The sequence below is a fragment of the Pseudopodoces humilis genome, chromosome 3 (assembly GCF_049639895.1).
Source record: "Pseudopodoces humilis isolate 2021_Gansu_Grassland_sample_001 chromosome 3, ASM4963989v1, whole genome shotgun sequence".
Lineage (NCBI taxonomy): Eukaryota > Metazoa > Chordata > Aves > Passeriformes > Paridae > Pseudopodoces > Pseudopodoces humilis.
The window spans coordinates 11,891,850-11,914,808 of NC_142202.1; the positions used below are offsets into that span (position 1 = coordinate 11,891,850).

At 43.6% G+C, this 22,959-nt stretch overlaps 1 protein-coding gene across 1 annotated transcript in view; it reads right to left on the reverse strand.

The window, feature by feature from the left end:
* SYNDIG1 (synapse differentiation inducing 1) overlaps positions 1-22,959 on the reverse strand; it is a 49,152-nt gene that overhangs the window by 15,014 nt on the left and 11,179 nt on the right. Inside the window, exon 3 of the mRNA XM_005523235.3 lies at positions 15,830-15,967. Coding sequence (XP_005523292.1) covers positions 15,830-15,967 — 138 coding nt within the window. The remainder of the gene's footprint in view (positions 1-15,829; positions 15,968-22,959) is intronic.

The following is a 22,959-nucleotide window of genomic DNA, read 5'->3' on the forward strand; positions in this document are numbered from 1 at the left end:
AATAGTTGGAGAACTCAAAGTGCAATCTTTAGTGGCCTTTAACTTCTCTGGAATTTGAAATTTCTTGTCATTTTTATGTTTTATTCAAAAATCTCCTCTTGGCAAATTCAACATAATGTGAAGGTCTTTTCACAACACAGAGTGGGCTGGCAAGGGTGCTTTGATCCAGAAAAGCACTGAGAACTTGGTCAGATCTGACTTCTACCCCATTCTGCAGCAACCTTCCCAAACCCATGGGAATGTCAGCACTGAGCCTTTCTCTGCAGCACCAGGGGCTGGTGGTAGGTGTGGTATCCTGCCCTTGCCTTGATCCTGATTAATTGACCTATGTTTTGAGCCAAATAATTTTTGCTTCAGAAGAACTGAAAATAATGGCAAGAGCATTTGAAGAAGTGGCGCTGCTCCTGCCAGTGTCAGCTGATCCCCGTGCGGAGCGGAGGTGGCATTCCTGCTTTGCAAATGGGCCGGAGCTGCAGCTCTTCTCACTGCTAAGCTGCTTCAGAAACTTTCTGCAACAGCTTTTTTACACCCACCCACGCAGGGAATGACACGCTCCCAGGGCTGCATGGGGAACTTAGCAACACTTTTCTGCTAGAAAGACGCACAGGTAGCAACAGCAGCCAGATCTGACGCACCTCTCCGTGCCTGCGCCAGCTCTCCTCCCCACCTTCCGCTCCACAACTGCAGAACACCTTGTCAGGGGTCTTGCTTCAAAGAATATGATCAGCCCTATGCATCCTTCATCTCAGAGTTCATGTCAAGGGCCAAAGCACCATCTCAGGTCACACAGCAGGGCCAAGCTCTGGGTCCCCCCAGCCCCAGCCTTGAGCCTGGGTTACCTGCTCTTCCTGTGGTTGGTATTCCACCATAAATGGGTGGAAAGGAAGCTCTTCAGAGCAAGGACACTTGGTGACAAGGCACAACTACAGCTGGGAAAGGATACAGATGTGGTAAAGCACCAGCCTATCCTGCACTGGGGTTTGTCCATGTCCTTAGTGTGCAGTGGCACAGAGAGACTTTCTCAAGTTCCTCCCATGAACACAGAGGTGAGGACATCCTCCCACAGCAGACAAAGGGAGAGGCAGAAACAATGTGCACCAACTCTTTTAAGAGGTCTGGGTAAGTGTGGCTCACAAAATCCATAGAATTCCCCATTATGGACTCTTCTGAGAGGCAGCAGGAATAAGATATCCTTGTGGGATAACATAAAAAATAGCAAGAAGTTTGAGGAAGAGGAGGGAAAGGCAGACTTTGCATTTGTAGCAGGTGTTACAGACCTCAGTGGGACATACCTGAGGTGGTCTAAGGACAGAACACCTCCAGACAAGTTTGTTTCTGTGGTTCCATTTTATGACACAAAATCCTGTGTTCAAGCTACTTTGCTGGTATTGAAGTAAGGATTGACCAGAGTATTCTCATGACAGATGTCTTGCTATGAATCCTTGGAAATATAATCTCTAATGCTGCCAGGCTTGGAGGAGAGACCTCTCTTTGGCATCCAAAAAGGCTGAAGATCACTGCTTGCTCCATTAGCAGTACTGCTGCTCCTCAGCAAGTCTGAGGCTGGAAAAATGAGCTTCCATAACATCTAAGAATGGACACTTGAAGGGACAGTAAGTTTTCATCAGTGGGAAACATACCCTGGGAAGTGTAAAAGGGATGAGAAAGTACACCAAGCTATTTCCTCCAAACAGTCTTCTAGTCTTCAAGGAAGGTTGCCATGGAAAAAGAACAATTTAGAGATCTCAGACCCCTTTTGTTTGTTTTGTTACTTTGTTCATGCCTATGTGCAGAGAAGATCCCAGCAGAACCATCAGGCTGGGTGACATAGTCAGTGACAGATCTTAAATATTAATAAACAGATCTGCCTTCTGTAATTTGGAGCAACCTTCCAGATAGGGGTGCTCTGAAAGCAGCTGTCTGCTTGCATGATCTGGTTGAAGAGGATGTCAAAACGATGTGCAGGATCCAGAATTGGCAAAAGAGGGTGATTAAAATAGCTGTGACTGCTGGCAGAGCACAGACTGAAAGTGCTCCTGTTCTAAGTGGGTAAGTTTCAATGGAGGAAATAGCTGTCAGCTGACATAGATATAGAGCCCCAGCATCCCAGGAATACTGAATCCAGGGGGAAATTTTCACAGCCCTTTCCTCACCAGTAAACTTGCGAGGCAGAACCTGACATTTACAGAAACAACCAGCAGGGCCTGGCTGGGAATTTTTTTCTCCATGTTTTATGTTTGTTTGCCTGCATTATGACATTTGACGGAATGGGACAGCTCCCTGTGAAAATTTTCTTGGGAATGTGTAAAACTGTTCTGAGAAAAGGAGAATATTTTGGTTCCAATTCTCCACTGTGTCTCAAAGGCAGCTTCACCAGGATGCTCCATGGCCAGGAAGTTCTAGGATACTCCTGCAGGGACTCCTACCACCACTAAAGAATACAAATAAAAGCCAGGCTAGCAATTCTGTGTGGAGACATGGGGTCTTTTAGTTGAAGACTCGGGTTTCCTTTTGTTTACCTTTGAATAGTGTGTTCTCGTTGAGGTGTTGTTTGTTGGGTTTAAGTTCTTTTTTTCTGCAGGGAGGGGAAAAAAAAGGAAACATTCTGCTTTCAGACCAGTCAGAGCCTTTTTGATTGCCAGAAATGTATCAACACAGCCTCTTAGAATGAATTTGTAACTATTCTTGGACAGTCACTTTAGGTTTACTGAGTATTAAGAAACCCCTGAAAGTCTTCTTCCTTCTGGAGGAGACTACTGATTATTTTCAGAGTATAGGGGGTGTTAATAACATAAAGCAAAAAATAACTAAATATCAGTCTAAAAATATGCAGACCTAAAAATGCAATCCTAAAAAGCAGTAGGGTCACCATCTAGGAAACTCACCAAAACATTATAAACATGACATCAGACAAAGTGAACACAAACACAATACAAATTGTGACAGAGATCTCATGTGACTTCACCAGCTAAAGGACACGAAAGTTGCATGAAAAAGTGAGAAATCATACAAAATGGACATTATACCTATATTATACTATTATACCTATAAATTATATTTTAATATGAATTATATTATTAAATTATATTTTAATAATATGAATTATATTATTATACCTATATTATACTATTATACTATTATACATATATTTGCTTTCGCAAAGCATGCATACAATGTTTCATGGATATCAAGAATAATTCAGAAGGAACCAGCCTGGAGTCTTGATCTGTCCCATTACTCAGAAACAAAGTATAGACCTTAAGTAGAAAATTAAATCCTAGAGTCTTAAATGAACCCATTTATGGGAAATGGAGACCTCTTATCTCATAATGCAGGTTTTCCAGAGCTGCAAAGTGATTTCCAATCATCAGTCCCACCTCTTTCCCATTTCTTCATAAAAAAAGCATAGAAATGTCAGAAGTGGAATTTAATCCTAAGGAATATCTCTGAAGTTTGGACAGACTTCCTTTCTAGGGTTGAAAAATTAGTTGTTTTGGTTTTTTTTTTCTCTCATGTTGAAGAAGAAATTAATGGTGGGAGAAAAGAAGCTCCAGGTATTTGCTGCCAACACTTTTCTGCTCTTTGAAGAAATGAGCTACTATTCAAGTCAGAAAAGCAGGCCTACTCACCTGCCTCTGTGCCTTGAAAGAATGTTGGTGCTACATCTTCTAATAAAGTTGTCTAGGAGACACAGACAGGACAGTACTCACCAACCCCAAGATCTGTAAATAAGATCATTGGGAAAAGACTGCAAATGCACCAGATATCAAAGTAGCTGGTAAACTAATTTAAGAAGGAGATTGATTGCTGCTGTGTGAAATTAAAAATTACTATGCTTTTTTTCCCACTGAAATTAGTCACAGAGAAGAGGCATGTTAATAAAACAGTTCTGGTGCATAGCAAACAGGCATAAGGAAAAGTAATTAAAAGCTTGTAGAGATCTTCATCTGTGTCTACAAAAGCTGAAAAGCCATACCTGGCTGATCATCTAAACCTTTTGCTCATCTCTGCCCAGGTGAAGTGATACTGCATTTCAACTTCTTTACCTCTAGAAAGCTTTTTCTGAAATCAAACCCATCTTCCTGGACTGAGGGTGTTTTAGTCATCCTGAAGTGTATGGAGAAGAATATAAATACTTCCTGCCCTTCCCATGCTTGGAGAGCATTCCTGAATTTCTCACTGTTCAGCTCTTCTCCAGCCTTTTTCCCTGCTCTGCTCTGCAGCATCAAGGAGCCTCAGCTGCCCTTCAGACATTGAATTTAATGATCCTGGTAACTGTGCCACACAATAGAAGTGTGGGCAAAAGGAGCAAGGAAGAGTTGGCACAGGCAGAGATGTATCGTGCTGAATTTTACGTCAGGACCAGAAGGTTTTTTTATTAGATGATTTTCTTCTTTATGGCTCCCAGCAGAGCAGCCAGGGCACAGATTAGGTTGTAAACCCATACAGTGCAGCCTGTATAAATCACAAATATAAAGCCTTGTGATATTCCCTCATGGTGATCCAGCACCATCAGCCCTGTCAAAGCCATGGGAGCCCATTATTGCTTTTGGTGGCATGTCTCTACAGAGATAAAAGAATGAAGAGGGGGCACAGCTAGTGGAAGGGACCAAGGGTACTGGGCATTCCAAATACAAGACTAATACATCCCAAATATAAAGATACTAACTCAATAAATTTTATTAGGCCATGGCAAAATGGGTTTAAGAACTCAAGACCTTTATTCCTAGCTGGGATCTTGCACTAGAAATGAGATCCCTGCTCCTAAAAGTACAAAAATGAGCCTTCCACATACATCCTGACACTCAAGGAAGCAGATTCAATGGCTATGAAAGATGCTGTTTGAAGATGTTTCACTAGGGAAAAAAACCCCCTGTTTTGTGAACTAATGAGCAGCCCAGGCAGCTGAAATGATCAGTGGCACATAATTTCATGTCAAGAGATGTCTGCCTCCTCAGAGCCGTATTAATGGAGTCCAACTGGGTGTTGATATGGTTATCCTTTGCTGGTAGGTAAAGAGAGATTTTCCACAGGCAGACAGGCTGCAGGCTAATGATCCTTCCTTGCTGGGGCTCAGAGGCAGGGAGCTCTCCCAGAGATCCCTGTCACAGACAGCTAATCAGGGAAGTCAGGGAATCCACGTGGAGGGGGGGAGCAGCTGTCCCAGTCCCTTCTGCTCCAGAGGGAAGGATTAGTGCATACCCACAAGCTGCTGAGGCCACAGTGAAAGTGTTCCTGGGAGCTGAGCAGGCACATGTTATTGGAGATGGATTGGGTTTTCACGTGCTGCCCTGTGGATAATGATTTCCTGTGGGTTCTCACCATGTTAGACAACACATGGGCCATAAAACAAGTTGAAAAAGTAGCTGTCCAGCAGCGTAGGTGATGGTGTTTGCTCATGCAAAGCTACACTGCCAGCTCTGACAGAACTGCTCTCAGGACAGGCAGAGCACGCAGGGTTTTCAGTCAGCAGTGGCAGCAGAGACGTGACAACAGCAGTAATGAATGTGCAAGGAGAGGCAGAGAGGATGGCTGGCTTGTGTGTGACTGCAGCTCCTGAGAAGTCACTGATGTGTGTCCCTCAGACTTTTCTTAGCGGTTTCAGGGTTGGAGGATGTCAGGTTCTGTAAAAGGGTGTGATACCAGACCCCTTCTCTTCCACCAGCTTTTGTTCTAAGGCCTGCCTTTCATGTTCTGAATTTCCAGCAGATCACCCTTATTTCCAGCAGTATTTTTTACCCCTCTACCTGATGTCCCCAGCCATAGATGTCTCCCATCAGGGATGCTCTAGGGCTTTATTGCTCACAGTGACTCATGAAAGCCATTAGCTCTGAAAAGTAGCGCACTAAATGTGAAAGGAAATCAGCAAAACAACACATGACAAAGCAGTTGTGAGAAGTGATGTAAGACTTACTCGGTGCTACATGGCATTGAATTCATTCACATTGACTTCATGGGCTCTGCTTTCACACCCAGGGTGATGTACAAAAATGAGTAAAGTGTTTTTTAGTACTCCCCACTGCTTAAGAGGACATTGTGTCTCTCTCCAACGTAGTTTCCTGTTTACCATTCTGAATAAGAACTCGGTGGTGACAGACAGATGGACAAAATTAACTTAAAGTCCTTGCCATGTGTATGATGTCTATGATTTCATGAGTCATTTCAGTCAGAAAAAGAAGTGATGAAGCATTCGGATGGAGCTAAAAAGACATGACATCATGGTTCTCTTTCCTTTCTTTGGAATTAGTAGTAAATTAAATTAAGCTCAGCCATTTATCATCAACAAAAAAACCCTTTAATTTGCTTTCTACTAAATACATGTCCCCTCTCTCTGAAATCAATCCACTAGAGAAAAGTGAGAGGCTTTCTCCTGCCTATGCAAAGCAGAACAATGTGGTCTTTGAGCCATTTATAGAACTTCCATCATCAAACACAAATCAGCAATATCTCCACCATATCTTCATCCAAACACCAACTGAAATACTTAACTGCAGCCTTTAGCAGCAGATCTTGTTCTGGCTGCTTAACTGAGCATCCCTTCCATCTGGGTTGGCTGAAATGCCCTGGTGAGATTCCCTGGGCATAGCCTGTTTATGCCTTTCAGAGTACTGCTGTCTCTGGCTTGTTTCTTTTTACCGCTAGACGTCGGGATTTTCCTTGGCACATTGTAACTAACAGTGACACAGTTTTACAGGATTCACCAAAGGGCCCTTGAGCTGATAAAAGTACTCCCTATGATTTGGGTGGGTTACAGGGACAAGGTTCAAGCCCCCTCCCTGCAGGCCTCTCCTTTTTCCACTTTTGACTTTTCTCCTTTATTTTCTCCTAGAATAGACTCCATGATTCTGCTGTGCATGTGGTGAACAGAATAAATAGAAAGCCACCTTGACAGAGTTTACAAGTGGTGGTATTTCTACATTTTACCATTGATCCTCAGGTTGCAAATTGCTAGGAAGAAAGATCTTACTTGACACAATTAGAATCACAATATCTGAAGCTTTCAAACAAGGCTGATTGAAGAAAAATTGCTCAAGTTTCGACAGAACAAAGTCAGATATGGTAAAAATAAGAGACAATGCCCTTGGGATTTAAATATGGATTTTGACTGTGGGGGATACTGAATGTGCTGAGAAACAAGAAATTTGTGCACTCAGCTACACAGAGAGAGACACTGATTGTCACAGGACAACGTGGTCTGCACCACATTTAATAAAGTGAATCTTTCAAGCATGTATGACATCCTGAGGACACATCAGGAAAGGCCCAGGCGACGCTCAGGTGAACATGCTGAATCCTTAGCACAGATAATTTGGACAGTCTTGGGACCAACACTGTGACAAGGTCCCATAAGATCACAGTAGTTCTTGCTTTACAGTAGCTTCTGTGTAAACCAGGGCTCCTAATTAATTGCTTAATTAGCTACAGCCTGTAGAAACCTGCTCAGAACATTGCCATCTGTGTGACAAGGTCAAGGAATGAGGACACTTTTGGGACAGTGACTGAGTGTGGTGTCTTGAATTAAATTCAGAAATCTCAGGCTGGGACAGTTACTATTTAAGTTAGTACAAAGTCCCACATGTCTCTGGACCAAATCCCACTTCCTGGGTTATCACACCTGTGAGGATTTGGAGTGTGCTCTCTGCCATTATCAGCCCTAGGACCACTGCCAGCTTCTGCAGCATATCCTCGTTAGAGCAAAGGGAACTGCTGGGAGAAGCTACTTGGTTTGGATCTGTGGAAAGTGAACTCTCCACAATCTCTTCATCAGATCAATGAGCCACAAAAAGTCCAAATCCAAGTCAGACATGGCTCTCTGAACAGAACTGGGAAGAAAAACTACCTTTCTTGCTCCCACTACTAGATTTCTACCTCTCTTGGTAGAGACAGTAGTTGTAAGTAAAGATCCCTCATGGTGATACAGCTCATAATTTTGGGACAGACAGAAACATCCGCTGGCCACCATTGGAAATGAGAATTCCAGGTAACACCTGGTTAGAATTGCACCCTTTCTCCTGGATTTCATGATGATAGCAGGATGAAGAATGGGGTCAAGTAGACACTGACAAGCCCATCTTTCCTAGAGGACGCTGTAAGACCTTTTGCCTTTGGTCTTTGCCTCTTGGAGGAAGCTGAGTCCTCCTGCAGACGTGTGGACTGCCAGGAGCAACGCTGACTCTTCCACTCTACTTAGAAATGCAAGAATCAGCAATAATGCAGCATGTGGGAATCTCCTTGATAACATCTTGTTTTTATCACAACCCATAATGAGTGTATTTAATACCAAACTGGCATGGGGGAAAGTTTTCCCAGCATGAAAAAGCTGATTTTTTTTCACCCCAAGCACATGAAATTGTAGACTGGCTTTATTACCAAGAGTAACAATTTTATCACCAACATGACAAAGATTTCTTGATAGGTATATTTGAATATTTTAGATGCAAACTTCATAGATGCAGGTAGGTCCTAGTCCATTTCTTTTTAGCTGGTTCTTGTAGTTTGTCCCAAAATAAATATATAAAAATTTTATCTCTTTCCTACTGCTGGGAAATCAGTCAATGCAATGAAGAATTACCATTGTCTGGGAGGCATCTTTTGGTGCCTAGGTCGCTAGATTCAAATCTTCAGAGAGTTACTCTGCAGCCTATTTGAAAGAGATGTGTAGATGGAAATCAGAAGTGATCAATTTCCTTTGCTGTGCATTCAAACAAAGTAGTAATTCAGAAGCCCTCACTAAAAGATATGCTGAGAGATAGCAAGCTGAATATTCAAGATTAGAATATAGCCCTGGGTCTCTGGTACATGATGTTAGTCTTTGATAAGAATATAAAAACTCTGAGTATGTTGCAGATAAAATGTTAACCTTAATCCTCGAAAACATCCTCATCCATTTACTGCTGCATACACTGAACTTCAAGTGAGAGGGCCTCCTTTCACTAATCTTGTTTTTTAAAGGGTGCTGCCACAGCATGAGATGAAAGGAAGGTGTATTCTGTAAACAGCACACAATGAACTTCTCTAGATGAACATGCTGTTCTCCTCGCCACAGCAGACTTCAAAGCAGATCATTCACCACCTTGCACATGAAGACCTTCAGCAAATCACAAAGCACCCAAAACCTTTTGGCCTTCCTGACAATGGAACCAGACATTGGGATGGCCAGAAGGAAGGGACCACGTTCCATTCCCAGACCAGCAAAAAAAGTCTCTTCTTTTTTTTTCTCATGCCTCTTTCAGCAGGGCACGCTTTGGGAGGTACAAAATAATGTGCACTGTTTCTGCCCTCAGACTGTGAACATGCTCCTTCTGTCTCCTCTCCTGAAATATAATTCTTCCTGGAAAATCTACCTTTGCAGATGTAGAAAAAAAATTAGGTACTTAGCTGAGATAAGTGAGAATTACTAACAAAAGTCCCAAGTCCATTTCCATAATCCTGCTAACAGCATCCCTGCTCTCTAAATTTAAAAAAAAAAAGCAAAACACTAAAACCCCAGTGCCTAAGACTAAAAAGCTCTTTAAACTTAGTCAGACGTGCCTAAATGTCAGGGAGACTGAAATCCTGATAAACTCCTGTGGAATACTTATTGCCCTACTCTTCTTCAGATGACTCCACCAGACAGGACTCAGAATGAATTTGTGACCACTCCAGGCACTTCCAGCTTAGTGGCAGCTGTGGACTGAAACTATTCTCACATTCTCATAAAACTGTGACATAACAAGTCAATCACAAAGCAACAAAAAGTAACAGCAGGATGAAGACAGTGCCCTCCTGGCATCAGGATATTTTATACCCTTGCAGTGTGACTATATTGACATATCTCTGGGGCTGTATCTGGCTTAGCGAAATGCGTGAGGCATAAATAACCAGCAAAGAAAAATTCATGTACAATATTTGTTATTGTGCAGGATACTCTTGAAAACAAAAAAAAAAAAAGATCCCTCATCTCCTCAAATACTTCAAGTTGGTCTCTCTCCTATCTCAAAACTTCCTTGTAATTAAACACCTGCATAATGAATTAAACTCTCCAGGGAATGCTATTTGCCAGCTACTTTTTCAATTATTTAAAATTAGCTTAAGGGCTAAAGCAATCAGGTCATTCATTAATTTAATTCCTTTTTGTAGCTGTACTTCGTGACTTGGAAATAAAACTACAAGATCAAAAGGACAAAGAGGAATGAAGAGGAAATTATACAAGACACTTATAAAGTTCCCTGGCCCATGACCTCACCCAGGATGCACAGTCTCTGCTGGTACACAACACATTCTGAATAGCCATTTTCTTGTGCAGACAAGCACTCCTCTGGGGACATCTACCCAAAGGGAAAAGCTGGCAGGAGCAGTGTCCATGCACACGCAAAGCACTGGCTGGCAGCCATCTCCCACTTGGAAAGATGAGAATTGGAGATGCTGGTAATCCATCAGCCCCACTTCAGAGTGGCTACCTTTGTCTGTGGAATTGCCTGGGGGAAGAAGGGAAGAGATCCTCTTTTACCCAATCCAGGATTAAGCTTTCCTCTCTTCTCCCAAAGGACCAGAAGTTGCAAACTTCATGAATGTGTTAAACCACACCATAAGCTTTTTGCAGAGGCAAAGGATGTCACCCAAATGCCCTTAATCAGAGACCCTTAGTCTATTTCTCAGCTGCTTTTCCAAGCACAGGAAAGCCAGCACTCTCACAGGGTGATATATGCACCTGGCTCCTTCAGCAGGCAGCTTCTCTCTGTGTTGTGGCTGGGAACAGAAGCCTTGCTATTTTATCTTCTGCCCGGCAAATCTGTCACCTGCCCGATGGGAAGTAAGGGGAAGAGTGTGGGCCAGCAGCCAGCTGTGACCTTCTGCAAGAAGTCCATGGCCTGGTGACCTCCCAGGGCCAGGGCTCTCATGTGAATACAGTGGCCACACCATCAGCACTCTGCCATCTCAGCAAGACAGTGGCACAGAGCTCTTCTAGAACAACTTCTGCTGCAAAAGACCTTTGTGAGGAGGAGCTCAACCTATTTTCACTCATTCCTTGCACAAATGGGTTTAATTGTTTTAATCACCATCACCAAACCAACATCACCTTTTGCAGCAGAAAAACCACAACAGTTCAGAAGGGTAAAAGAGCATCTGGGTGTGCCTGTACTCACATGCACAGAGCTGGACAAAGAACTCAGGGATTTGCTTCCTGAGTGAGCAGCACAGAGAGCTCAAACCTTCGTGTGACAGTCAGCAGAGACTGGGCTGGGCAGCCCCAGAGTACACCCAGTGTCCTTTACCCAATCTGTGTGACTCAAAGCAACAGCCCTGCTTAAGCAAAAGAATTGTGTGGCTTGGTATCTGGTCCAAGACAGCAAAACAAAGGCCTTTTATTTCCATTAAAGCTCATCATCTTTAGACAGTTCTTTTGTCCAAGTATTACTTGGACCAAGAAATAATGCAGTGTTGAAAAATCTCATGAAAATGCAAAAGCCTCCTGTCTGCTTCGATAGCATTGCTTCAGCTTTGCTGACCAGCATATCCTGCAAGTATAGATCTTGGCATGTCACTGCCAAGTAAAGAAAAATATCACATTTTTTGGTTTTCTTTTGCCTTTTCTTCTTTGATATAAGAGGTTGCTGCATCCCCTGTACAAAAATATGCTCCTGGCTGTGTGTCAAGCTCTTTATAATAGACCATATTCATTTTTTTGATGCAGTAAAGTGAGACAGAGAGGAAAAAAAGCAGGGTGGATGGAAAAGAGCAGGGCATCACCAGCCAGTCTGGTGGAGTGTGGCACATCATCCTGCTGTTCTGTCTCCTTGTTTTCCCTGTTGATACGAGGACTATGAGCCACCTTTCTAAGGAATAAACAGCAGATAACACTTGGCTGCTATTTCTCTATCCTCTTCTTTTGAAGCTGTATGTCAAAACCTTATGCCAGAAAAGCAAGGACAGGGAAATCCATAAATGTATGCTGAGCACTGAAACTCTGATAAAAGCTAGAATTCACATTGTTTGCTACCTTCCAGTGGGAACATGAACATTCTTTCCTTCTTTTCCCCGGTGACTACTAAAATATGTCAAAATACATATTTATTTTTTTTTCCAAAGCCCCTGTCTCTGAAAACCAGATGAAAAGTAACCAAATATTTCAGGAGTCATCACCAAGAAAGACAAGTCACTCTTTTTTTCCCAGTCACGTATGCTTTGTTTCCTTGTGAAAACTGTAAAAAATCCTTTACCCGGTGAGACAATGCGAGCAAATAATTACAAAGCTTTGCCTCCCCGCATCCCCCTGCGAGGGAGGTAATTACAGCAGGGAGTCAGCGCAGCAGACGGGGAGCGATTGCTCCCTTGTGCTCGGAGTGCAGCCTGCTGCCTGGCAGGTCTCACCTGCTGCCGGGGGGAACGGAGGGCCTGGAGGCTCTCTGAGAACCTGAGCACTTGGAGAAGTGTGCAGAGGGAATTTTTTCAGGTGTGTGTGTCTATGTCAGTGACACAGGGCCTTGGAGGGAGGTGTTCTGCGCGCTCCTGTTTCTGCCTGTAAGGGAGCAGGCATAATGTGAAGCTCATTCATGCCATCAAAGGCTCTGCTCCCTCATAATGAATTTCTGTTTACAGTAGAGAGGGAAATGTGTGACGTGGTATTGCTCTCTTTCCTAAAAATAAAACCAGGGAGAAAAAGAGGACTCATGCAAGACCTTTCAAAATTGTTACCACCACCCCCAGCCCAAGCAGAAAGCCTGACAGCCCCTGAGAAATCATCTGACAAGTTCAGTGGTAAACTTGACAAGACAAAAAGGATATATTTTTAAAGTTCTTTCTTTGATTTATGAGGCTTCACACTTGCCTACAATCTACAAGGCTAAAAATATCTTTGGAAATAAAAACTGAGGAACTTGTAAGACTCCAGAGGGTGGAGATTTATAAAAAAATAAACATAATGAGGTGGTTTTTTTGATCACACACTGTTTGTGAGGAAGAATTTTTGGTGAAAGACAATTTACTTTCCTCTTCCCAAAAATTTCCTTGCAAAATGCACAAAAAACTCCTTTGATTGAGCTCTTCAGTTCAATCTCAGCTCATTGACTAATGGGACAATTCTGGAGAAGCAAATGTGAAAGAAGACAGGACACAGGGCCCCATCCTGGGAGTGGAGCTGAGAGGAGCACAGGACTGGGCAGCTACAGGAAGTGTGGGAAAGACTCTCGTGGGAAGGAAAATACAAATAAAACCAGAAAGGAAATAATTGAACAAGTGGAAAGCACACTGATGGCCTCAAGGCTCTCCATTTTTCTGAGGGAAGACGAAAAGCAGAAAGTCTCAACATTGCTCAGGGTAAGATCACCAGATGACATCCTGCTTGGAAAACTGGAAAAAAAAACATTTTGGACTTCCATAAAGTGCATTTCTGAATCCACTGCTCCTCCCTGCTGGCTCACCTGTGGATGCACATCTTCATTTCCACCACAGAGGCAGACCCTGAACAGCTGCACCCCTCAATACTGAGGCTCTGCAAGAAGCCCCAGGTCAGCAGCACATTGGCAAGAGTCTTGGTGGAGAAAATAAGTCCCACACAGAGCAGAAACATCACCTGCAGGAAAAACTTGGCTTTCATGGAGCACAAACTCCCCCAAATTCAATCATTCTGCCAGTAAACAGTACCCCTGCTGTCTTACAGCATCCAACATTGTGTAATTGTTTTGCAGCATGACACAGGCGTATGCATCATGAATGTGCTGGCAGGTGATGCAGGAATAAACAGAGCACCTATGCCTTTGGAATGAGCTGTAGTGCAGATACATCTGCTGCAAACAAAGGCTTAAACTTCAAAGGCATCCCACACCTAGAGCAGACCAGATTTTTAAAAGAAAATTCACTGCCAGTGCTGTATACTGCATCAAAGAATCCATTCCCCATCTCTGAATTTCCTATGTGTCACAGTTTATTCCCAGATGGCCTTTTTGGTAGAACTGCTCAGAAGACTTCAGAAAACACACAATTTTCAAGAGCTCAAGCAACTGCAAAAAAAGAGGTTTGATCATGAGTACCAAGAGTTGATCTTTAGCTATACTTCTGGCTTTTGATAAAGAAGGGGGAAGGTTAAGACTATTCTTTTGAAATAACAAGTGATCAGAAATGTCATCGAGGAGTTTAAGTTGAACAACCTATATAAATAGAAAGCACAAATATGGTTTATGTGTGGAAGTGTGAGCTGATATCACTGTCAATATTAGCTTAGCAAGGTGCACGGTTTTGATGGTTTTTGCCAACTATCTCAGCAAGTTCTCAGCCACAGGAGATTTGGGCTTAATGTCTGTTCCATTTTTCCCCCAGAAAATGCCAGTTTGTTGGACGTGGGGTTTTGCGGAAGAACCACTTTTTTCTCGTGTTTTCTCAGGGCTGTGATGGACCTGCTGAATGGGAAAGCAGGGAGAGAAAGGAGCTCCCTGGGAGCTCAGGGAGACGACAGAGAGATGTGTCTCTGCTGGACTGGAACAAGCTGGACCATCTTTCTGCAAGAGATTTGAAAACTGAGTTTAAGCATCCACATTCAGCTATTCTTCATCATTATACTAAATCAAAAAAACCCCAAGCTTTTGTTTTCAAATGCCAAAATTCTCCAGCATAGTACTAACATTTTTCCCTGTATTTATGCCTTTTCCACCTTGTGTATTCTCCCATGGAAGTCAGAGGTTCTTACAGATGCATGCTGGACCCTGGGATCGATTCACAGATGGATGCCCTGGCCGTTATGCACTGGTTCTGAGCACATTTAGCTTCTCAGCATTATTGCTTTTTAGTATTAATTACATTGGGGGTTTTTGTATTCGTTGGACCATGCCTTGCTTTCTTTGCTCAGATAAAACTATCTCACAAACAATCAAAACTCAAACAATCAGAACTTGTTATTTTCCACTGGACAAACACTAATTGTCTCACAGGTTTCCCAGCTCAAAGACAGACTGTTCATTTGAAGGAAAAAAAAAACAAAAAAAAAGCAGTTCTTTATCTCTTCTTGGGTTTTTTTTTTGATCTTGAAGAGTAGGATCCTTCAGATCTGAAGAGCCTGCTCTGGTTTGACAAATCAGCAGGGCTGGTAGATGTTTAGTGCAGGCAGATTAGAAAGACAGCTGAGAGGGTGAATGTGAAGGGTGCTGTGGAGCAGAGACTGCAGTTTGCAATAGGCACTAGAGAGAAATATAATCAAATGTTTCCTCGCAGTCACTGATGAGGCTGCCAGTGTGGCGCCTTCTCTGTCACCCCGCATTATCTGCCATGCTGGGAAGCTCAGTAATTACATTGCAGACACTTATGGAGACATACTTGTCGAAACAAATGATGGGCACGAGGTGATTGCAAGTTAAGCAATGTTAAGACTGTCTCGTGAAGGAAACAAACCAAAACACAGCCACTTCTTTGGTAAAAAGATATTTGCATATTGAAATTTGAAAGGAAGAACTGACTGAGCAATTTTTTTCCGTGGGAAAGGAAATGGTTTCTGGAAAGCAAATTCACATCTGCAGAATGGAAATTATTTTTCTACTCCTGGAATGATATTCTAAATTATCAGCTTGGGACAAGCAGATCTGTTTTCCTAACGGGAAAGCCAAGTGTTTGAGCTATCAAGGGTGTTTTTTATTCAAAAGCCATGTCCACTGAGGATTTTTAGCTGGGCCTATAACCTGACATGGAACGTGACCACTGCCAACTAAAAGCTAAAATATTTTGCAGACGCCTTCCTCAGCAAAGTATCTCAAAAGGCAGCCACCACTACCACAGGGACATATCCAGGTGGGGAAGATGCCACCCCCTTGAACTGCCTTCCACTGTCCTTGAGAATGGCTGGCAGGAGATGTTTTAACATTACCTCATGGGACAGGTAAAAGGCAGCAATTCCCAGTGGCCAGAAGCAGCAGAGCATGGAGAACACAGTGAGGCCAAGATGATCCCTTGGGGGCATCATCAGGAAGTTGTCTTCACTCTCAGTGTCACTGGAGTAATCGCTCTGGAGCAGCAAAAGAGAGAAACACAGGTGTGCTGTTAATAACATTATTCCTTTTCCTCTGCCATGAGCCAATCCCCTGATCATTTGCCCATTTCTCCTACTCCATCACATCAATGGCCAGCAGGTCTCCTCTTCCTCACCCACTGTGTCACAAACTCCATCACTGTTGCATGAGCTTGAAATCAAGAAAAGACAAATGTAAAGATATCATTGCAAGGAACTGAAAAGGGACCATGAAAGGGAGGGGCTCTCTAGTCAGATGAACGAGGGTGAATATTTCCTTTCAAAAATAGAGGAGAAGGAGAGGGAGAAAATCCACAGTATTGCTGAGACTTGAAATTGTGCACTCACTGGAACAGGTGAGATACAAAACCAAAAAACTACTTTTGATTTTCAGGTTTTTGGCTGAGTTGTGTGCTGGCATAGTATCTGCAAGACCACCTCACTGATAATTCAAATTGCCTTTTCTTTCACATAAAGATGAAATGGGGAAAAGATTCCTCAAGTAACTTTGATCATGTGCTGAACTACAAAATTATCAGTGATGCTGCCTCCCAAAGGCCAAGTTACCTTACTAAGTTAAATTATCAGTGATGCTGCCTATGAGTTCCCAAGAGTGAGAGAATAATCCTAATCATAAAATCCTGACCATGCAGACCAGAAGGTTATGAACCAGAAGGGTGAAAAAGAAAAGTTAAAAATCACAGAAAGAAATCCAACAGCAAATGGTACCTCTTAACTCTTCCAGCTAAACACTCTTTTCTCCTAGCAAACCTTCCTTTCTAACATTCCCTCTTATAACAGGACACCTGATCCTGAGCTTACCAAGACATCTCCTCTATTCAGAACCCTCCTTGACACTGGGATAATTGATATTTTGGCTACCTAGTTCTCTGTCTTCACTTATTCCTGGATCTGCAAGAGCTGCACCCTGACACTGAAGAAGCTGAATATTAGTGTTGTTGAGAAGTCAGAATTACATTCATCAGTTAGCCTTCCCTTCCCTTCCCTTCCCTTCCCTTCCCTTCCCTTCCCTTCCCTTCCCTTCCCTTCCCTTCCCTTCCCTTCCCTTCCCTTCCCTTCCCTCCCCTTCCCTTCCCTTCCCTTCCCTTCCCTTCCCTTCCCTTCCCTTCCCTTCCCTTCCCTTCCCTTCCCTTCCCTTCCCTTCCCTTCCCTTCCCTTCCCTTCCCTTCCCTTCCCTTCCCTTCCCTTCCCTTCCCTTCCCTTCCCTTCCCTTCCCTTCCCTTCCTTCCCTTCCCTTCCCTTCCCTTCCCTTCCCTTCCCTTCCCTTCCCTTCCCTTCCCTTCCCTTCCCTTCCCTTCCCTTCCCTTCCCTTCCCATCCCTTCCCATCCCATCCCATCCCATCCCATCCCATCCCATCCCATCCCTTCCCATCAGCTCTTTGGCACCATTTCCCAAGTTTGTTGGAGAAATCAGGCATTGGAAGGCAGAATGCCACAGGAAAACATCTACACAGGAAGAAACAAGAGAAGCCAACCACTCATAAGATGCATTTAAGATGCAGTTTCATCACAGCCTGTAAGTGCCTGAGTAGATAATTTCTGATCAGAGGCAGCTCTTTCATTCTGTAGAAAAGCTGAAGTGACTGAAAGAAGAATAGAGGAAGAGCAGACACAAGGTGCAGATTTTTCACAGAGATGGTGATGAACACTTTTATGCAGTTGTAATGGATTTTCTATTAAAAAAAGCCTTTTCTTAAATCAAGACCATAAAAGCTATGTGCTTTACCTCAGCAGAGACATTACAGTTGCTCTGCAGACAGCCTGGCAAGCACACTGGAGATGTCAGACAGCAGGGTCTGCTCTGAGCTACAGCTGCCAGTAACCTCTGATGGATAATCAGGAAACAGCCCTTTTCCCTTTTCCCTTCAAGGCAACCAGTTCAGCAACATGCACACGCTGCATACAAAACTAATTCCTCATATGGCCCTGTGGGATCTGCCTTCAAATCCAGATGGTCCAGTGGTCTGGTTTGACAAAGACAAACACAATGCTGCTCCAAGTTAATATGTGCTCTGTTTCCCTCCACACAATGCCTGTTCCAGTAACGTAGTTAAACATCATGACCTGCTCTGACCAGCACTCTGCATCCTTCTGCTCTCCTGCAAGTGTTTTGAGTTCACCTCCATGCAGCAGATGCTGAAGGCAGCAGCTGGATTGGAGCTCTTCCACCAAAGGCTGTAGTTTATCACTGCTATGCCTCCACATACTCACTCATCCCTGAGCAGCATCTTGCTGATAATTTCTTAAGAGGTGATGTCTCTAAAGCCTGTTATTTATTTAATTTTCTCTGTCCATTTATTTCTTTTTACAACTTTGAGTTTTGCAGTTGATTCCCTTTCAGTTTTAAAGGAATTTAAAAGATCCATAATCCCCTATCACTGACCTGCTGAAGCTCCTCTTGTTTCCCCAACTCCCAGTCTAAAAATTGCCCTGTCAGTCAGACAGCCAGCCTTGCAGAATGGGCTCACAGAGGACTCTCCTTGCTTGGAAAACTTTTCACATGTAACTTTGCAACACCAAAATGCAATGGGCAAAAAACCCTGGATGTAGCTGCCCAATCTATTCTTCCTCCTTGAGCCCAGGACTTTGTGATCACCCTTGTGATGTTTTCTAGACACCCACAGCCAGCTTGCTGTAGCTCCTCAGGAACTGGCAACCATTCATTGCAGACAGCAGTGAATGGATCCACACTAAAACAAGCTGGGGCAAGTGGAGTGACCCTTCATGACTGTCCCCTTTCTGCTTCACAGCTGACACAGCAGTCCTCAAAAAAGTGTGCCAAATATCCCTCTACAAATGACAGCATGCAGCTCATCCAGATCTCCTGCCACTCACAGGCTGGATCCCAGAGACATCGATGCAGAGCTTCAGTCTGAAAATTCAGGGAAGTGATGATGAGAAAAGGAATTGCCACAGGACCTGGCTACTATTAACAAGAAGGTGACTTCCCAACCATGCTCTCTTCATCTGGAGCTGGCTAATAGAGGTTAATATCCCTTGTCAGGGCTCAGTATCTCCAGACTTGAGTGGCTTCTCCTTCAAAGGAGAAAAACAAATCAAATGCAAAGCGTAATCATGCTTGTAATCTGTTAATAATGTGCCTTTGAAGGAGCTCAGAGATATAAAATGTGTCCTATGGGTAGGATGACTCAGTGCTGTGACTGCATACCTGAGTGCCACACCTCTTAGGAGCTCACACCTGGGCACCACACCTCTGACAGCACATCTGTGCTCTTCTGAGCATATGCCATGGGACAAAACCACAGATAATTACTTTCCCATATTCTCAACACAGCCCTAGACGAGCTTGGGCAAGGTATTTATGGTGCTGTTTTCCTCCATTGCCCAGGTGCAAAACAGAAAAAACACTGTGCACCCAATTCAGAGGAGAGCTGTGGTGGCCAGTGAATTCATCAGTAAAACCAGGCTGCAAGACCCTCTCTTTGCCCTTGTTGCAGAGCTCTCTGAAAAGGGAACTCTGCCATACTCAGCCCCACAAGGGGTGTTCAAACACGCTTTCTGGATAACTACAGCCAGGGAGGGCTGAGGACACAGCCCAGTGCAGGACCACAGGCTGGAAGCATTGACAGAAAGCATGAATGATGTCATGGGGCTTGATGGGCATAAATCTCCTCAGGGTCTTCTCTTCATGTTACAGAAAAAAAGTGCCAGGAGGTGCTTGGGAATGTCAAGAAGAGTATTTGGATGGAACAGGATCCAAATTCTGTCTCTACAATTTCATGCTCAGGTCCAAAGGATGAGTTTTCACAACAGAATCCAGCAATTTCTAGTGGAAGAAAAAGAAGAAATTTATACCTTAAAAGCACTACATTTCTTTTCTTCTTTCACTCACAGAACATTCTATTTATTTTGCATTTAGAGATTGTTTCAGACATTGCTGGGTGCTGGGAAAAAAGTGAGAGGGTTTTAAGAGAGAGCTCCAAGGTATTCTTTTATGTGACGTATATGAATAATTTAATTTGCTGCCATGAATAGCTTGGGTTTCTCTAAATAAGCAATCTACCTAGTGGCTAGGAGGGAAACTAGCAGGAGTATAATATGACAAATGCTATTTTTGGATGAAAGATGGCACATGATCTCTAACAGGAGGGTATTTCATCTTGTAACTCATTTCATATTTCACTGCCGCCACATTTGACAAGTTGTCTGTCTATTAGTTGTGGCATAAAGAACTCATAAGATATTTATAAATTTTCCAGAGATACCTAAATAGGGAATCATTTGATTTCAGGGATGGGCATGGAAGAGAGAAGTTTAAAGCCCTGACAGAATGTGCAGCCTTCTGTTTTCATGCCTGGTAATTGCTGGAGCAAAGCAGGGCTCTATATGCTAATGAGAGCTGTTTCTGAGATGTTTTTCCCTCCAGACAATTATGATTTTTTTAGGCAGACTGAACAACACTCCACCAGGACCTGAGAAGCACTGCTAGTAAAAAAATCCCAACAAGTAAGTTGGTTAAATGTTGCTGCAGGGTACAACCCATGATTTGGGTGTCTCCTGCTCCTCTGGTGCATCTCCCATGCTCTTCAGAGTCCTCAAGCTTGGGAAGGGAAGGTGTCTCCTTGCCAGAAACTTGTCCTAGACATCTTGAGTTGGATAGACCCATCCTGAGGAAGCTGACAGCTAGCAAACCGTGAAGCTTGGCTTGGTCAATTCTTCAAACCAAATCAATCCAAATCCCTGTTATTTTTCAGAACCTTTCTCTGCTGGAGAGTTTTCTGCCAGAGAACAGCTACCTTTCTGGTTATCAAGAGCCCAACTCTTTTCAAAAAGACAATCATGTCAGAAGCAGTCTGACCTGCAATAAAACTACTTTTTCCATGTGTCTTTCCTGAAAGCACTGCATTGAGATGGGGGGGGACACTAAAAAGGAGAAGACTGATTTTTTGGCATTTCTAAGAAATTAAATATCTGTCCTGAAAAACCCTAGGCAGGCATTCTGGTATGAGGCAGGCAGTGCCAGGGAGACATGGGGGAAGTGCAATGACTCACAACCCCATGGCTGGTGTGTCTCCCAGAAGGCATTTTACAGAGATGCTCAAGCTGGGAGTCCACTTGCCTTGCAGTGGCATGTGGAGAACAGGAGGTAGCCCTCAGTTCGCAGGAGAAAATAGCTCTTCTGCACAAAGCTCCCCTCTTCGTCAATGTTTCCAAAAAGGGCCTAGTTTATAGAGTTTTCTCCCAGAAAGAAGTGCTGAAACAGACACGAGCCCTGGTCTACTCTGACACTCTGCAGCTTCCATGCCTTGATGAGCTGTGGCTTGACAGTCAACATGACAAGATACACAGCAACGTCCTGTGCCACCCTCAGTGGCAGACTCAAACCCTTGAGGACTCTCACAGGGGGCCAGCAAAATTTGCACCTCTGTTGTGTCACCCTCTTCCATCTAACTTCTGCTCCCAGTCCTGGTACTCACTCTTTCCCATCCCATCTATTAGTAACCTAAAAAAGCATTTGATTCTTGATAGCAACTGGCAGGGAAAAAATTCCTTCTAGTGGGGCACACTTGTGCTGTGTGATTCAGGCGCTGTTTTTGTATAGTTAACAGTCTGGAATGGTTCATCACCTACTCAGTGACTGCTTGTCCTTAGGTAGTGTTCTTCCATTCCAAGAGTCTCCACACATGAATTCAGGTCTCTAATGAAGCTGTGCTCTAGCCAAGCCCAGGAGGCCCTCAGGCATCTGGCCACACAGACACAGCCTCTGCCCACCAGCCTCTGTGAACCAGAAGAGTAAAACACAGCAGACAAGGCTTTTTTTTCTGTCTGGTGCTGTCAAATTCATCTCTCCTCTCCTCCACAACCAGCTGCATCTGCAGAATTTGGACCTTCCTGGAATGGAAGCTACTTGCCATGCTGAGCTACTTCTTGCTGAAAACAGCTGCTCAGCTGGTTGATCCTTTGGGATCATGGAAAAGTTCATGGAAAAGTATGAAAATCATGGTGCTGGTGCACAGGGCTGGCCAGGGAACACAGCAATGGAGACAGACCCTGGTCTCAAAGCAGAGGCTTAAAGCAAAGCAAGCATTTCCAGATAAGGAGGTCCTTATCCAAAAATGTCTGTTTTTCTCCTCCCCTGTTCCTAGTGGAGGAGAAATTTTGATGGAGAGGAAAATCTGTGGGTGGTGTGTACTTTGTGAACATCTTATTCTGAGCACTTTGTACACATAGGTCAAGATGGTTGTCCATACACCTGTGTTTGCTAGCACAGTGTCATCCCAAAGGGTCAAATGAGACAGGGAATCTGTGATTCCAGATGCTCTATAGCCCTCCAAGAGCTGCCACGCTTCCCCTCAGGAGGTCTGTTTCCAGAGAAACAGGTCAGAAAGAAGAAGCCAGGGAAAAGGGTGCACACACTGTCAGAGCGAGTTACCAAAATTTACAGTCTTGTTTCTCCCCTTAAGATCAGGGGAGGATGAAGTTCTACAGCTGGTTTTTAAGACACAAATGTTCTCTGTGAAAAGCTGATCAAGTTCCTCCAGTACCACTTTGAAGAGGTTTTTTTCCTTATGCTGCTCATTTTCCCAGCCTTTTTTTATCTCGTTCTCCAAAAGTTGGCTTAAGAATGTTCTTCTTGACTTGAATTGACAAGAGGGAGAATTTTTTTTTTTGCTGCCCGAATGTCAAGCCAGATGTGTCAATAACACCATGTGTGCTGCAGTCTACTACTGCATGAGAGAAACTGAGGGCAAAAAGACAGCAACCAGGAATTTTGTTTTGATTGAGGAAATTATACTTCCCACGGTCAATTCTGAAATTCTGTGGAAGGGTGTGATTTGAGCTAATATTCTCACATGCTTCAGAGAGAAGCTTTCTGTCTCCCTGTGGAGGCATTGAATACTGCATTAATGGCATGCACTGGGAAAAACACTTCCCTCTTCCCACCTTATCGACACAGGGAGAAAAGAGAATAAAAGGGAAGTCAGGTTCTTGCTGAATTTCCCCTG